The sequence below is a fragment of the Podarcis liolepis genome, assembly GCF_965112155.1.
Source record: "Podarcis liolepis genome assembly, chromosome: 6".
NCBI classification, from domain to species: Eukaryota; Metazoa; Chordata; class Lepidosauria; order Squamata; family Lacertidae; genus Podarcis; species Podarcis liolepis.
Window position 1 is genome coordinate 73,221,954 of NC_139559.1, and position 18,307 is coordinate 73,240,260.

Here is an 18,307-nt window from a genome sequence, read left to right on the forward strand (position 1 = left end):
ACCATGAGCTTCATCTAGTTCAACTCCATTATGCAGGAATCTCAACTAAAGCATCCATGACAGATGGCCATCCAACCTACCGTATTTTTCGCTCCATAAGGCGCACCGGACCATAAGGCACACCTAGTTTTTAGAGGGGGGAATCAAGAAACAGGCTTCAGCGAAAGCAACACGAAGCCTCCGGAGCGCGGAGAGAGCGCTCCCTCTGCGCTTCGGAGGCTTCCCGTTGCTATCGCTGAAGCCAAGGAGGCTGCATTCCCTCCATAGGACGCACACACATTTCCCCTTAATTTTTGGTGGGGGAAAAGTGCGTCCTATAGAGTGCAGTAACTGGCCTATAATTTCTGACCACCACCCAATCCCTTCTTTGTTACAGTGACCACTTTCAAATCCTATGATACAGAGGCCGATTTTAGTGACAAGTTGTATATTTTTGATGGAACTTAAGCAGTTTCACATTTGAGTTCTAAGAACTCTTCAACAGATACTCTCCAGACCCTTGCTGGTCAATAAGACCTCAAACCTGTCACAAATATTTGTCATTCATCAGGCTCCCTTCCTGGAAGAATCAATTCAGGCACAAGTATCAGCCCTATGTCTTCTGCGGTGAAGACAGATGCAAAGATGCATATCCTTATGTGTTATCTGGGTCCACTGTGCACAATTATTGCCCATGACTTCCTAAGCGCAAAAGGTTGCATGACTCTTCTGTATTGGGACCTTGGTGTCAAATATCATATCCTAATGAATAGTCCTGAAGCATTATGTGTGGTTGCAATGACTTGTGTCAGGAATTCCCCTTGGATGTGCTTCTGCTGATTTAGTAATTGTATTTGGCAAGGGATATACAGTGGTACCTCAGGTTAAGTACTTAATTCGTTCCGGAGGTCCATACTTAACCTGAAACTGTTCTTAACCTGAAGCACCACTTTAGCTAATGGGGCCTCCTGCTGCTGCCGTGCCGCCGGAGCACGATTTCTGTTCTCATCCTGAAGCAAAGTGCTTAACCTGAAGCACTATTTCTGGGTTAGCAGAGTCTGTAACCTGAAGTGTATGTAACCTGAAGCGTATGTAACCTGAGGTACCACTGTATTTGATGTTTAATAATAACTGGACTTTATTACAGTTTCCTCTGGGTTATATGAAAGGGACTGTTTTCTCCCCTCTCTCACACCCTATTCGGAACTGTAAATATGTATATTTTTAAATATTCAACATCGTGTTTCAGGTTGTCGCAAAACATTCCCGTCTTTGCAAGTTCCCAGCACAGCCAAGGATATTCGCAGTTCCTGGCTACTTTGCTTGAAGAATTACACTTCAAAAATGAAGATTTTGAAAGTTTAACAAAAATATTCAGAAGCGATAGTCTTCCATACTGGTAAGTTCTTCTTTCATTCGTGCCCCATCTGCCACAACTTCATCTTGTCTTTGAGTGGAACCCAGCTGGTTCCATGTGATGACAGAAGGGGATACTTTTGCTAATGGAGGGATAGAGGTGATTTTTGCTCCACGGAGGGAACATCCAGAGCAGGGTAGAAGGTTGTATTCAGGCTTGCAGTAAGAAGAGCAAATTGGCAAACAAACAAACAAAAAAACACCCACCCCAAAACCTTCCTCCCCCTGCTCTTCTGTAAGTGTTTGCAGGATCCAAAACCCTTCCATAAGCACAAAGATCTCAGTTGGATTCCACCCAGTATCATTAAAAATAAAAGCACACCGGTTGCATTGGAGGGGTGAGAGAGGAGGAGTTGATGGGGAAATGACTGGGACCGAAAGATAAGATTATTGCTTATCAAGATGGTTCCATTTGTCTCTTTAACCTTGTGTGATCACTAAACACATTTAATAAGCACCGCTTTGGAATGAGTTAGCAAAAGCCTTCAATTTAAGGCAGAGCATCACTCTGGTCAGTGCTTGTTTGGCCCCAGCCAAAGCATTCCGTTCAGTTACATGTTACCACATTGTAGGAAGGATGTGGACAAGCCAGAGGAGATTGAGAGGACAGGAGCGAGGTGATAAAAAGGTTTTAAAACAGAAGATGCATGAAGCAAGATTGATAGGGCCCAAGTATGTACATATTCAGGCCACAAAAAGCTGATTTGGCAGGAAGCCAAGATTACAAAAAAACCAAACTGCGCGCGCGCACACACACACACACACACACACACACTTATTTATTTTTGCAAACGGCTCTTTCCACTGACACTGAGGGAAGTAGGTTAGCACCACAAGCCTATATGTAGTTTCCCTCTGGTAGATTCCAATTGAAGGGAAACAAACGATTTGTGTAATTTCTCCCTCATTCCAGAGGCATGACAGAGGAAAGGGAGGCCTTTGATGTTCCTCTCCTGGCCTGCCCCAGTATGGCTTATTTTTGGCCTCTCCAAAATTACAGCTCCATCTTCATGGGAGCACCAGCTGTTAACTTTTCTTCAGCATCCTGAAAGCAGCTTGCAAGTTTCAGATCTCCCTCTCAGAAGATGTCTTTCTCCGCCCTTGCAGATTGTTATCATTTAACATAATTCAGTATTTATTTACTGTTTTCTGTTTCCATGTATAGATGAACTTTTTCACACAGTTAGGGCTTGATACTTTTGGGACATTACAGATTAAGAGGGAATTTTATATTTTAGAGTTCATATCAAATGCCACTGAATCAGATGGCATTCACCGGATTAAGCATATCACTGAAAATGAAACTGTAATACAGTAGGTTTGATAATGATGCTTTCATGATATCGATGGAACTTTTCCTTGTTCTTTTATCTGCAGAATAAGTTGATCATCATGCGCTTCTTTTTCTATGCTGAAATTGGATCAAGATGTGAATTGACACTACCAAACAAATTTAATTTAAGTACACCTAATGGGGAAAACAACTAAAATAAAACCTTATTGGTCGAGTTTGTATGAAACAGTGATATGAACGAAGGCTGATCTGTAATTCACCATTGAGTTTAACACAACCATTGAATACATCAAGTGAAACCGAAGCTCTTGTAGATGAATATTTTTCATCTTTTTCATTTCTTCAGATAAGTGGGCTACGCTAAGATTTGGACACCAACCAATCATCTTTCCAGGTCTTTCACTATTTTCATCAAGTTGCCCTAATGGAGGGGTGGCTGTCCATATCCTATTGGACTTCAGCTTCTATTAGCCACAGCCATCATGTCCTTTGTTCAGGGATTATGGGAGTTGTAGTCCACCAACATTTGGAGGGCAAAAGGTTCTTCATCACTATAATGGAACACCCAACATTTTGTGTGTGTGGCCGTGTGCCATTAACTTCCTAAGGAAATTGTGTCATTCAGCATTTCTGAAAAGTTAAAGCAAATCTAAGGTGCAATTCTTTGATTCCCCCCCCCCCGAAAGAAGTGCCTTAGTAAAGTATATCAAAGAAACATAATCTGAATTGTCATTGCAGTAGTCACAAAATAATATAACATCCTATGGTTATTATTATATGGAACTTCTTAATAAAGTGCTTATTTACTTAATTGTTTGATTTCTATCCCACCTTTCTTTCAAGGAGTTCCAGAGAAGATCCATGGTTCTTCTCCTCTCATTTTATTTATTGGAGTACTTTCTCACCAAGCACCCTATCAGACTTTGTTTTGCTCTACGACGGTATTGTACTGTGGAGGTTTCCATCCTCAGCTTTTAAGATTGCATTACAAAATCCCTGATTGCATCTTCAGAAACCAGAGAGCGCCCGTTCCTTTCCACAATTATGTTCCACGTAGCGTATTGCCTTTACAGCATCTGCAGTTAGGTCAGCTGCTTGGCAGCCTATTTTGCCAGCACAATCCTGCTCCTCCTTTCAAATGTGCTTTGAGGGGCATCCGCAGAAGGGGGTCTGAGCCTGAGTGCGCTGGGCAGGATCTATAAAAGAGCAAAATAATATTGTTGTTTTTGTCAACTCCCAAGCCCTTTCTTTTCACCAGGTCTTTATTTTTACATTTCCTGTCAGCTTAGCAGCATGATTTTTACAGGTTTATTTTGGGCTCAGTGCTTAGTCTTCTACAACCATTTGAGCTTACATTTTTTTAAAAAAAGTGTTAGTCTTGTAATCTTTTAAGAAGATGTATTTGTATCTGAATAATAAATCCATTTAACACCCACCCACCCAATTTCAACTTGTTAATTGCTGGAACTCTTAACTTGACTGCCCTTTTCCATCTCCTGTACGTTTGGTGGATTTTTTGGTGGGGGAGGGGGATACGGGCTTTGTTTTCCCTCCCTTTGCTCATAAGGTGGAGTCGGTCAAGGTGCTATTTTCCTTTACAGTCCTATTATTCAGAAGGCAAATTGAGCCAGGTGAGAGATGCACATTTTTTTACTTTCGGCGACAAAGTCCCATTTACTATAAAGATGAGATTGTCTAGCATAGGTGATCTTATTTCTAAGTAGGAAGTGCTGCCATTGGGTATAGGCAGAACATGAAGAATCCTCATGCTTAAAGTATAGATCTTTGGGAGAATCAGCTCTCTAATTTTATAACTTTTTTTTTGAACCAACTTTTCCTGGCTCCCTTGCCCCCTCCCAGGAATTCAGGTAGTCACAGTTTGATATCCCAGGACCTCCACATAGGGTCAAGGGCTCCCAAACTTTATGAGTACAGTCGTACCTTGGAAGTCGAACGGAATCCATTCCAGAAGTCTGTTCGACTTCCAAAACATTCAGAAGCCCCGTCGGACATTTGGCTTCCAAAAATAGTTCTCAGACCAGAACAGTCACTTCCAGGTTTGCGGCGTTCAGGAGCCAAAACGTTCGAGAACAAAGCTGTTTGGAAACCAAGGTATGACTGTACAAGGATTGCTTTTTAACTTCAAAAAGGTTTGCAGACACATAACCCCATTCCAATGCTAATTTTTATAATTTTCAGCTCTGTTAACAGAGGGGAAAGTAATCCTATCTTGACTTCTTCCTTCGATTAGGGTACTATGGGCTTTTTTCCCAGCCAGAATTCACCAGAACCCATTTCTGGCACCTCTCAGGTGGGCGTCATTGCCGCCATAACCTATTTTTCTAGAAAAAATAGCACTGGGCACAAGACTAAAAAAATGTTCTCTGATTCCGCCCACTTTTCTTTCCCTAGTTCCCATCTCAGTTTGCAATGTCTTTTGTAAGGAAGGTAGGCTCGAATGAAAAAGACGCAAAAGAAGAAGAAACTGGGTGGTAACAGAAAAAGGGTGAGAAGAAACAAATGGCGGGGGAGGACAGTTTATAGGTGCAAAGAGATGTACAAGAGTTGTGTAAAGAAAAGGGGGAGTTAATTGGGATGGGGATTTCCTTCCAAAGAGGCTGTTCAGATGAAGTCAGTACAAATGGGGGAGGCTGGGTCCTCCTGAGTGAAGCACTTGGAAGCCACTCAGAAAAGCTAGAATAAACCTAAGCAAGTACAGTAGAACTTAATCCGCTCCCGGAGTCAGTTTGACTCCTGGAACCATTCGGAAACCAAGGCGCAGCTTCCGATTGGCTGCTGGAGCTTCCTGCACCCAGCTGCGGAAGCTGCGGAAGCCACATTGGACATTCGGCTTCCAAAGAACATCCACTTCTGGATTTTTGGGAGCCAAAATGTATGACTACCAAGGCATTCAAGAACCAAGGTACGACTGTATTGCAGACTTATGCATATACTGTATTTTTTGCTCTATAAGACTCACTTTTTCCCTCCTAAAATGTAAGGGGAAATGTGTGTGTGTCTTATGGAGTGAATGCAGGCTGCGCAGCTATCCCAGAAGCCAGAACAGCAAGAGGGATTGCTGCTTTCACTGTGCAGAGATCCCTCTTGCTGTTCTGGCTTCTGAGATTCAGAATTTTTTTTTTCTTGTTTTCCTCCAAAAACTAGGTGCGTCTTGTGGTCTGGTGCGTCTTATAGAGCAAAAAATATGGTATGTATAATTGGTGCACTTTATTTTAGTTGTAACTTTTATATTTTGTTAGTTTCAGAATTTATCGTTTCTACTATTGTAATAATAATAACAATAACAATAATAGAGATTTGTGGTTCCCCTCAGTCTTAAAAAGTGTTCCTCCGTGTTCCTTCAGTTGCGGCTGTGCTCTGACCTTTCCATGAACCAAGATGAAGCAGAGCTTTCCAACCCAACCCTCCTGCTGACAACACTAAAAGCTGCACTGATTCACTCAGAATAGTCGCGGGGAGAACTTAACTAAACCTCTCTCCTAAAATGCATCTCTCTAGATAGCCGTGGCAGTAGTCTTTTGAATGAAGCAGCTGGGGAGAATTTTGCCCATTCCCGATGTGGCGATGCATCGCTCACCGACAGACACACACTAGCATGCCTGCAGATGAGCTGGGCTGGACTCCAACTGAGCCGCTGCGTGAGTGGAACAACTTTCACTCTTGCAACAGAATGTCCCCTCCCTTTCCTCCCACCAGCCCACATGTCCCTTGCATGCACACACCCAAACCATTCCTCCAGGAGGGGGGAATCCTCCTTCTGGGGGTGCTGGAGGGAAGGAGGGGAAATTTCCCTTGTGTGAGCAGAAATCATTTTAGCAAACGAGGGCTGGATGGATTCAGCCCTGTTTTGATACACTTCTGTACAGCCCAAATCTTCTAGGTAAGGTAAACCATTAGGTCCAGTCATGACCGACTCTGGGGTTGCGGCGCTCATCTCGCTTTACTGGCCGAGGGAGCCGGCGTATAGCTTCCGGATCATGTGGTCAGCATGACTAAGCCGCTTCTGGTGAACCAGAGCAGTGCACGGAAACGCCGTTTACCTTCCCGCCGGAGCGGTACCTATTTATCTACTTGCACTTTGATGTGCTTTCGAACTGCTAGGTTGGCAGGAGCAGGGACTGAGCAATGGGAGCTCACCCCATCATGGGGATTCAAACCGCCGACCTTCTGATTGGCAAGTCCTAGGCTCTGTGGCCACAGCGCCACCTGCGTCCCTAATGGACAAAGTTCAAATACAATCGACGGCCCTAAAAACCATCCGCACATGAAGGCACCAGCAGCACAAAATAAAAGCTAGCTTTGAACCACATGGCAGCATTCAGTGGGCAGGGTGCCGTTCAAAACTAGCAAGGGAAGGCAAAAAATAGTTTGAAAACTGGAAAGCGTTGGATATTTAATAACTTGGGAGAAGAGAAACGTATTCATCTGATGCTGAAAAACTTATAATATGGGTGCCAGGGGAACTTCTCTGGGGAGAGCAACTGGTACACCTCTTCCAAGAAGGGCTTTTCCTGAGCCCTTTTTTCCTGCCCCACCTCATTAGGCAGCAGAATCTGGATAATGTCCTCCAATGAAGATCTTATGGTCTATCTATGCAGATGCCTCCTCTGATATGTGATACAGTCTCATGGGTTTCTTGTATATTTAATTGCTTGGGTGTGAATATAAATGGAAGTCAAAATGGGCAAACTCCAAGCAGAAGTCAGTTGCACCAACTAGCGTTCTTTGAAATCAGGACTCTGGGGTACAACATTTTACACCAGTGTAATGTAATGTAATGTGGGTGGCGCTGTGGGTTGAACCACAGAGCCTAGGGCTTGCCAATTGGAAGGTCGGCGGTTTGAATCCCCGCGCCGGGGTGAGCTCCCATTGCTCGGTCCCTGCTCCTGCCAACCTAGCAGTTCGAAAGCATGTCAAAGTGCAAGTAGATAAATAGGTACCGCTCCGGCGGGAAGGTAAACGGCGTTTCCATGCGCTGCTCTGGTTCGCCAGAAGCGGCTGAGTCATGCCGGCCACATGACCTGGAAGCTGTACGTTGGTTCCCTCGGCCCATAAAGCGAGATGAGCACCGCAATCCCGGAGTCGGCCACGACTGGACCTAATGGTTAGGGGTCCCTTTACCTTTAATGCAACCAGAAGTCTCACACAGGGATACATTCTAGAGGAATACAGGGTCCCATTCGATCAGCTTTTAGGAAATGTAATCCTATTGCTTGTACTAGCACACAAGAGTTATTGAAATCTATCAGATTGTTCACACATTCTACTGAACACGCCACAAGCTGCCTGTACACATGCACAATGTTTGTGTGAGAGCATACACTTGTTGATTTATACAGTTCCAACTTGTGTACACAGTCTGAACACTGAGCATTACATGTGGGTTACTGTGAGTGTACAACTCAACCCTTTGTGTACACAAATTGTGCACTTGTTCAATGTAATGTGTGAACGCCCCTTCCGAGACTTAGGCTTGAGCAGCAAGTTCTATTTGATTGCTCTCAGCAGTGCTTGGTCATTACAAACCTTATATGGTGCCCTATGAGTAATACGGTTGTGTGGCACACCTTTTCAAATTTCACACCAGTGGGGCAGCAATAACAAATTTGGGATCAAAATCAAGCCCTCCTTTGTGTGCCATCCCGCCAAAGTGAAGCACTTCTAATTCACATTTCATTCAACATAAATTTTCCAAGCATGTGCCGAAAGGTCTCCTGTTAAAATTTGAGAAATCTGAAAGTGCTGGGTTGTGCCCAACATTTGGTCTCTCAAGCGACTGGCAAATGAAAGTTGCAAGTCACATATTTAGCTGATTTCTGCAATTCATCGCCTGTGAATTGCTCTCATTTATGTCTGTTTCACTTGTAAGAAAATACTGATATTAAGAATTGAGAGTGGTGCACAGCCCCTTTGCATCTTCCCCATTCTTCCCTCCGTGCGGGAATTTGCTGCTTCTAATCCCCTCAACCTCTTTCCACGAACACAGAGCTGCACCCTCGTGACCGCTGTTTGCTCCGAAAGGCTGGCCTGCGAAGGGATCATGTGCACAATTTCAAGCGGAAGTGTTGTGAGATTCGATTGTCCATGTTAAGGTTTCTGAATCTAGGGTATGTGGCCGATACAACAAGGATCTGGGGTTTGGTTCTGTCCCAGGTTCATGAAGCGTTATTCTCACATTTCACATTCATGTGTGCATGCTTATATTATCTGCTTAAAAGCATCTAAGGCAAGAGGTTGCATCTTAATTCCGATTACTATCTGAAAGGTAATCTGTCTCTGGAAAGCTTCATCTCCAATATGCAGGTGTTATTAGTGGCGATGGAAAGGCACTTTGCACATGTTCAGATGCACTGTTATAAATTCACCTGCCCTGTGACTTAAGCTCTGCTGCTGAAAACCAGTAAGCCCTGGAAATTAAACATTATGAAGCTAATTGTTATCTACATTTGGGCTGTAGACTGTAAAATCCGTTTCAAAGCAGAAGCAGACCAGATTTGTTTAAAAACCATAAGTTCAACCTATGGTCTGCAGATCTGATTCCCGTGAACTATTCGAACTTTTCATATGTGCTGAGAATTAAATCACCTTCCTCCCCTTTCTGAAAGCCCCTCTCCGTGTGAAAAAAAGGAGATAGAGGTGATTGCTTTAAAAACCACACACCTGCTGCAATACCTTTTTCGGCATCAAAGCCAGCAGAGAGGCAACGGATGTGGCTTGGGGTTGGAGGAAAAAGTGCTTCATTTTGTTTGCTGCCCTCTGAATAACAAAAGTCATTTTGAACCATATTTGCCGCCAGGGGTTTAAAGCAGTTTTAAAGTTGCTGGGGTTTAAAGCAGTTCGCACAAAGCTCTGAATTCACCATCCGTCTCAGCAATAAAAGACGACTTTCCATGCATTGCTTAAGCTCATCTCCTGCACTCCCAGATAATGTAACATGGCATCAGCCTTTTCTGCAAGTAAATATTCTGGTACAGTTTTCTTTTTTTAAGCTTTCCGATATGTCCATTACATTGACCGCTCCCATCCTAACATTCTCATATCCTCAGCTGCCCCTATTGCCAGCTTTAAGATTCCTGTATGGCAGGAGGGATACAGCTTTTCTGAGCATCATTGATGTGGACATCAAACTGTCATGTCCCCAAATTAATCAGGGTGTGGCAGAAGGGCTGTAGCTCAGTGGTCCTGGGTTCAGTCCCCAGGTAGGCTGGGAAGGACTTCTACCTGAAACCCTGGAGGACAGCTGCCAGTGAAGAACAGGTGATACCAAGCTAGATGGAGCAATGGCCTGACTCTGTATAAGGCAGATTTCCTGGGTTCCAGTGATGTGGGAGCAAATCTCGTAGTTTGTGCAGCATGTGAAGAAGTACTCTCTCATCTGTCCTGAACGTCTTTCAACATTCACCAAATGGGCGCTGGTTCTCATATTATGAATGGGAGAAAAACATCTCTCCACTTTTTCCACACCACAACACTCACAAAGATCTGAGGGTAGGCATTCGGAGGTACGAAACGTCACAAACAAAGCCTCCCCTGAACACGTGTACTCTCCAAAGCTCTCTCAAATTAATGCAGCAGATTTTCAGGTGTAGAGGGAATCCCACAGAAGTTGGATGCTTCCACTGAAGTAAATAGGGGAATTATTTGCACAAGCTCCGTATGGACATTAGTGCGCCTGCGCACCTAAGGGATTGCTGGGTGGATGGGAGTTTACACTACCAGAGACTGCCCCTAATTTGGAGTATTTTCTGTCCCTGTTGAAATTAATTAAAGTACACAGGAAGGAACTGGGGAACAATTCAAGGTCTCTGCACTATTAGTATGCTCCCAAAGAACCCTGCATGAGGGCCTCTTCGCACATTTCTAAGGTGTCCCCCTAAAAATACAAAGTGTGACTGTGACAAACCAGGCGTTTGAAAATGTGGGTTGGAGAGGTACACCCATCGGCGAGCCAGGATTTAACAGGCGTGTACACTACCTGTTGAGTATACACTCAGGGCCAAATCAAACATGGCATGGGAAATCTATAATCAGAGCTCTGGTGGTGTCACCAGAGCAGTCACTGGGGTTTCTGATTTTAATTGAAGCAGCGATGCTAAGAGGTGAGGATTTTAAACCTTTTCCCTCACACTTAATTCCCCCACAACTGCTATTAGTCCCACATTTGAGGTGGGGAACAAAGGTCTGTCTCCCTGTCCCCCACCCCGGTGTGGACTGAGTAGCAGCTTTGCACTGGGTATGGGGGAAGGTAGATTAGGAAGTGGCATAGGAAAGGGTTAAATACTCCTGCCACAGCATTGCTGCTTTTATCAAAATCCCAGCTCCCGTGGCTGCTTTAAATTTGTCCATTTAAATACCATAGATTGCAAGAGTTTATGAGTGGCTACGCCAGGTTTGTTGCTGTGAAATCGCCCATAGTGGCAGCTCTGTCACCCTGAGCTAATCGCACCCAGCCTTGTTTTTTCTTCATATTAGACTTCTGAATTACCATGTTGTTTATGAGAAAACTGTTCTAGCCGTACCTGTAAGACTCTGTATATCATGAACCACCCTGGTGCAGCCCCGAGCCCTATAATGCCATTTCAGGTTGACATTAAATATTGAAAACAGGCAACCAGCTTGTCGGAGCAAGGCTTAGGTTTCTGCATTCAGCAGCTGGCATGCAAGGCGGGACCAGGCTGCCTATAAAACTCTTTTATTCCTGCCCTCGTCCCTCTGCCACCTGACAGCTACCTTCTTTTCTACCTTCACTGATTAGATTCTGAGGATATATCCTGAAAATCACATGCCTTTCTGCTGTATACGGGGTCTCCTTTCCAATCTGGAAGGCAACAATAGCAATAGAAGGAGCCGCAAGCACTACGTGATGTGGTGGGTGGAGCCCTATGTAAAAGTGGTCTTGGGCAACTATTTCAATTTTTTACCTTTGTTCTGTAGGCTAGTTTCTACAAACACACATGCACAGACCCCCTACAAGCAAGAGATGTTCTCAGAGTCCAAGGGCGCCTGCAAGCCAGGCAAAAACACTTGGGGTTCTGAAATATATTCGGAGTCGAGAGTGGATTTCATACTCTTTATTCAGCTCATAGTGGTGAGGAAGAATGGAAGTTCCCCCAGAATGTCTGCTTTATATACCTTATTTACACAGTGGGCCCCACGTGATTGGCTAATTCCGGGATTCACTTGTAGGCCAATCAGGTTGCGGATTCACTTCCACCTGGAGCTGGATTGGGTGGCTCCTGTGGACCAATCAGACTGCTGCATTCCGAATCCTATTGTTCTAGGACCAATCAGACTGCTGCCTTTTGGATCCTATTCAACTCAGTACATAACAGGTTCAAAGTAGGATTAGTGAGGGTGTGGCCTGGGGAAGGTTCAAGGGGCCACATAGAGATGCCTGGGACCTTTATATGTTTCACTATCTCGCTTTCTGGTGCCAGTAGCAAGAGGTGGACTCTTCAGGTCCTGCCTTGTCTCGGCACACATTCAAGAAAGCTCTTTTTTCTTGCTCAGCGTATGACCTTTCCGCGCAACCTTTGCCACCAGCTTAAAACCATGCAGTTCGGTGCAATGGAAACGAGGACAACTCTTGCCACATAACACCCAAATACTTCAGAAGAGCCGCCAACCGGGTTAGAGTTGGTCTGGAGGCTACTGTAGGGCAGACAGAGGGCAAGAGCTGGTGTGGGCTGCTTTCGGTGTTGCAAAACCAGGCCACAGACAAATCTTGGAGAAAACTCAAAAGAGGGAAGGAGCACACGCCTGGCTGCAGCCGTTGATAAAATGGTGCGCTGGCCCTTGTCGTCTGTCCTTTGGCGGGAAGATTAGTGGAATGACCGCTCCCCACATCAAATGAGGGGTGCCTTTTGAGCCACGCAGCCCCCCCCCCAGATCCCATGCGGATCGAACCGCAACCAATAAATACCATATTTTTCACTCCGTAAGACGCACTTTTTTCTTCTTAAAATCTAAGGGAAAATGTTTGTGCGTCTTATGGAGCGAATGTGTGGTCTCCCCGGCCAGCCCCGACAAGCTCCTGAGCAGCTCTGAGGTAGCCCGCAAAGCCTCCGCAGGGCAGCAGGCAGCCTTCATCCCGCTGCCCTGGGGAAGCTTCACACGGCTATCCCTGGCTTTTGTGGGAGATGGGGGAAGGGACAGAGTGAGGCTCTCTCATTTCCCTCACCTCCCGCAAAAGCCCCCAAGAGCTGCATTTTTTTTCTTGAATCCCCCCCCCCAAAAAAAAAGTAGGTGCGCCCTATGGAGCGAAAAATACGGTAAATGGAGGGAGAAGCATGACCAAGAGTTTGGAATGAAATTCCTTTGAGATGAGGTTGAAGGATCTCTTCCACTGAGCCTAGACCTGTGGGTTTTAACCCCAGCTCCAGTTTTTTCAGGTGCTCTCAGGCAAGGACCCCTCCTTCAGTGGCTCTGTGTCTTCCTCGCCACCACTGTTGGCAGCTGTCGAAGACTGCAGTGGTGAGGAGTCGCAACACCAGCCGTCCCAGGGGATTCTTCTCAGAGGCTTTGCTGATGAATGGGCTTTGGGCAGCTTCCAGATTCTACCAACCCTTGACCCCAGCAATACAGACCAGCTTTCCTGAAATACCGCTCCCCCATCTTCCTATGTATAGACTTGCTCAAGTTCACACTCTTAGTTCAAATAGGGTGAGGTTGTTGTCAATAGAGGGGGCAAGACTTTGGGGCAGAAGTCCAGGTCCCTCTCAGCAGGATAAGCAGGCACCCCCATTCCCGCAATACGGCAGGTTTGCCACATTTTGAAGTGAAGCCAATGTGCATTGCTATCTAAAAACCCTGTCCCCTTCCTCAGTCTGGAGTAAAAAATTACCCAGCTGCATTACTGAGGAAGGCCAGAGGCAAATGTCTTCCCCAGACAAGGTGTCCAAGATTCTTTCACCAAAGGTGGGACTTCTGTGCGGTCCCTGGCTCCAACTCAACACGTTCCTCTCTAAACTGCCTTCCATATAAAATCTGGGAGCGGCCGCAGAGACCATATAACACCGGGTTTGAAAGAACTACACTGGCTCCCAGTACGTTTCTGAGCACAATTCAAAGTGTTGGTGCTGACCTTTAAAGCCCTAAACGGCCTCGGTCCTGTATACCTGAAGGAGCGTCTCCACCTCCATTGTTCTGCCCAGACACTTAGGCCCAGTGCTGAGGGCCTTCTGGTGGTTCCCTTGCTGCGAGAAGCCAAGTTACAGGGAACCAGGCAGAGGGCCTTCTCGGTAGTGGCACCCGCCCTCCCACCAGATGTCAAAGAAAACAACAACTACCAAACTTTTAGAAGACATCTGAAGGCAGCCCTGTTTAGGGAAGCTTTTAATGATTAATAGGCTATTGTATTTTAGTGTTTTATTGGAAGCCGCCCAGAGTGGCTGGGGAAACCCAGCCAGATGGGCGGGGTATAAATAATAAATCATTATTATTATTATCCTCCAGATTTTTCTTTGTATTCCTGTTCTCAACCTCTATCACAGCTCCTTCCACATGATGTGCACGAATTGCAAAGCTCTCTCTCTGTCCCATCTCTTCGGCCCAGTAGTGCCTGGGTCCCATTGGGACTAGTAGGGCGCAATGCAAGGAGGTCAACAGTAGGTGGAGCCAGAGCCAATGACGGGCAGAGCCAACTCATCCTAGTTTTGTCCCCATCCTCTTCCCCAAGTTCCAAAAGGGCCAACACAGAAACTAAGAAGGAAAAAGCTGGTCTACAGTTCCATCCCTTCAACTGGTTGCAGAAAGGCAGGTGGTGACACATTGAGGGCAGACCAAGGTTGGTGGGGCAATGCCCCATTAATCCTTGTAGACCAGGCTCTACTGCTTTAACCCCTTGAGTGCCCTCTTCCCCTCCAATCTAGCTACTGCTTCCTCCCCATCTAGCCTGGCTCCTTGCTCCAGCTGACGCAATTACGGCTGCGGGGAGGTGGCTGGGCCCTCCATGTTTCAAAAGCTCGGATTCAACGCTCAGAAACCCAGATTCTGCAGCTAGAACTAAATTGTGCAAATTAGACACAACGGCACCCGTTGCTTAAATCATGTGTGTTACAACCGAGTTCTTTCTCCTTCTCTCTCTATCTCTGTTGTAATAAGGAGATGTAAAACAAAGTGTGTTTTTTTGTTTTGTTTTTTACAGTCCTCCTAATGGATGTTTCCACGATACCTGAGTAAACGGCAGTCAGATATTTGCCAATATTTCCCACACAGAATTTTTTTTTCTGGCCTCTTGTCTTACATGTGGTGTAACTTCCACCAAATTGTGGGGAGGTTGACGGGTATTTCCTCATGCCATTTTAACTGCCTTGTCTAGACATCCTATGTTGGCTAATTCCATCATGGAATGAACTATACCTTCGGAGTGGAGCTTGCAAAAGCGTCGCAGCTACCTTTCGTTATTGAAGCCAAAACCTCAGTACAAAAACCAGATTGTCACAGAACTGTTTGAATCCCGGATTTATCTACTTAGACCCTAGCTGCTGCTGCTGCAGAGAAAAGGGCTGCTGTGGTTAGTTGGCAGGGCTGAGCAATGGGTATTGTTGAGGGTTCTCTTCTATGCATCGTACATGTACAGTAGAACCTTGGTTCTTGAACGCCTTGGTACTTGAACATTTTGGTTCCCCAACGCCAAAAACACGGAAGTAAGTGTTCTGGTTTTCAAATGCTTTTCGGAAGCTGAACATCCGATGCGGCTGTCGGTTACTGTTTCTGGGGCGCCTGTGCCAATCGGAAGCTGCGCCTTGGTTTTCGAACGTTTTGGAAGTCGAACAGACTTCCGGAACGGATTACGTTCGAGAACCAAGGTACCAATGTATTTACCTTTTGCCTCTTGTGTTTACCATTCTCTCACTCTCTTCCTGCGCCTGCCTATCTGGCTGCCAACTAGGATAAAACTTTATCCACCCAATAAAGTAGACTCTAGTTCAGGAGAGTTTTTGCCCCAGTCAATCTGTTAATCCTTAAAGCGCCAGGGGATTCTTATTTTCTGTGTATACAGCAACAGAGCATTGGTTGGTTTAATTTGTGTTGGGGGAAAACTTCAATAAAGAACGATAAGAACTGAGTTATCAGAGTTCTCAAGAAGCTGGTTGCTCACAGTTGGCAGCTACAGCCTGACTCATCAGGCGCCTTTTTTTTTTTATGGCAGCCAGATGCTGAGCCTGTCGCAAGCTCACCCTTCATGCAAAGAAAACGATAACAGCTTCCTAATCAGGATTTGCTACTGAGCAGGATTTCCTATAAAGATTTCAGGCCAATAAACCTGGCCTGCATTCAAAAGAAAGCATGGATAGACAAGATGTACAGAGTTAAGCGTGGGGTCAAGTGTCACTGCCAAGCAGATAGCTGCTCTAATTGAATTATTTGGCACTCCAGCCACACATGAAAAAGAGTATTTGCATGACTGCTTGGATGAGTCACACCAGTCAGAGTCCACACAAGATTCATGCCCGTGATTCACTCCAGAGCCTTTTTCTCCAGGGCTGCATTCCATCCCTGGAACATGCAAAGTAATACTGAAACTGTAAGTGAATTACCGTATTTTTTGCTCTATAAGACTCACTTTTTCCCTCCTAAAAAGTAAGGGGAAATGTGTGTGCGTCTTATGGAGCAAATGCAGGCTGCGCAGCTATCCCAGAAGCCAGAACAGCAAGAGGGATTGCTGCTTTCACTGCGCAGCGATCCCTCTTGCTGTTCTGGCTTCTGAGATTCAGAATATTCTTTTTCTTGTTTTCCTCCTCCAAAAACTAGGTGTGTCTTGTAGGTTGGTGCGTCTTATAGAGCGAAAAATACAGTGTCTGAACTTTCAGTTGATTAACTGGTTGGGGCCCAATTTCAATTGGTAGAGTGGAATGTTAAGAGAATGCTTTACTTTTTGAGGCCATTTGGGCATGGTTTAAATTATGGAACAAAAAATAAACATGGCATCTAGACTGAGATATTTGTAAAATGCAAATATATATAAATTGAATCAATTAACTGCTTAGAAGGCGGGAGACTAATCAGTTGGTAGCCCCAGTAATACAGAGATGAGTGTTTACGGACATTATTTCCTTGCATTTTAGAAATTAAGCACTAATTCCTAGTCTCCCATGAACAGTTCATGCAGAAAGTCTCAGGCACGATCCCTGACTAGATTGCCAGTTTCACAAGAGCAAGGGAACAGAAAGTGCCATGCCAGATATTCTCAGAGAACCAGGAACAGATCAAGCTCAACAAAACTTGTGCATGAAACAAGCAAAGCAAAGGCTGCCACAAGCACAGGCAGAAACGAATCAAACTAATAATGTCTTGATACACTCTTGAAAAGAAAAACAACCCCTCTTAAGCTTTGATTTTTTACACAGCTCACCTTTGCAGACTCTTGGTGTATGTGTGTGTGTTTCTTAACCACACTGGCATCCTCTTGAACGGAAAACAAATTCAATCTGAAAACAGCACTCGCTTGTGCAGTACATCAAACCTACAAGCAAAGCAGCACTGGAGGGTGGGGGGGGGAAGCACCTTGATTTGAAAATTAAAGGAAATGATGAACACCTTCACAGAATCTTAGAACCGTACAGCTGGAAGGGACCTAAGGGTCATCTAGTCCAACCCCCTGCAATGCAGGGATCTCAGCTAAAGCATCCATGACAGATGGCTATCCAACCTCTGCTTAAAAACCTCCAAGGAAGGAGACTCCACAACCTCCCGATAGAGATCGTCCCACTGTTGAACAGCTCTTACTGTCAGAAAGTTTTTTCGTATATTTAGTTGGAATCTCCTTTCTTGCAACTTGAAGCCACTTCAACTTGCAACTTCAAGGTAAAGGGACCCCTGACCATTAGGTCCAGTCGTGGCCGACTCTGGGGTTGCGGTGCTCATCACACTTTATTGGCCGAGGGAGCCGGCGTATAGCTTCCGGGTCATGTGGCCAGCATGACTATGCCACTTCTGGAGAAACAGAGCAGCGCACGGAAACACCGTTTACCTTCCCGCCAGAGTAGTACGTATTTATCTACTTGCACTTTGACGTGCTTTTGAACTGCTAGGTTGGCAGGAGCAGGGACCGAGCAATGGGAGCTCACCCTGTTGCGGGGATTCAAACTGCCGACCTTCTGATTGGCAAGTCCTAAGCTCTGTGTTTTAACCCAAAGCGCTACCCGCATCCCTTGCATGTCACATACCTGCATTTTAATCATTGAAAGAACAGCTAGGAAGACAATGGTGTGGGTAAACACTTTCCTGACAAAAAAAGTTGGCAGGGGGAATGTTTGAACAGAAAACGAAGATTGCGGTGTTAGGTCCAGTGACTGCAACATGGCATGCGAGAGAACACTTACATTATTTAACTGAAGCATTTTAACTCAATTCCTCAGCTTAAAAAAGGACTAACAGAGTGGCTAAAATGACAGTCCATGCAATCTTAAAGGAAAAAAGGGGTTGGGAGGCCTGAGGAAAAACATCGCTTGGGGCTGGACTAGATGACCCTCGGGGTCCCTTCCAACTCTACAATTCAAGGGGGAGACAAAGCTGCTGGTCTCTAGGCCATTGGGAGTGGCCCTGCTTCCCTTTGGCTGCAACCCAATGACAGTTGGCTACTGTGCTGCGAGA

At 45.3% G+C, this 18,307-nt stretch overlaps 1 protein-coding gene across 3 annotated transcripts in view; it reads left to right on the plus strand.

Moving 5' to 3' along the window:
* The window catches only part of RPAP2 (RNA polymerase II associated protein 2), a 53,571-nt gene extending 49,443 nt beyond the window's left edge, over positions 1 to 4,128 (plus strand). For 2 of the 3 annotated variants that reach the window (XM_083511099.1, XM_083511097.1), the window contains 2 exons: positions 1,229 to 1,378; positions 2,773 to 4,128. In XM_083511099.1, the coding sequence (XP_083367225.1) occupies positions 1,229 to 1,378; position 2,773 (151 nt within the window). In that variant the 3' untranslated portion in view covers positions 2,774 to 4,128. Of the gene's footprint in view, positions 1 to 1,228; positions 1,379 to 2,308 lie in introns of all 3 variants that reach the window. The other variant, XM_083511098.1, reaches the window with a different exon arrangement.
* Positions 4,129 to 18,307: the final 14,179 nt, after the last annotated feature.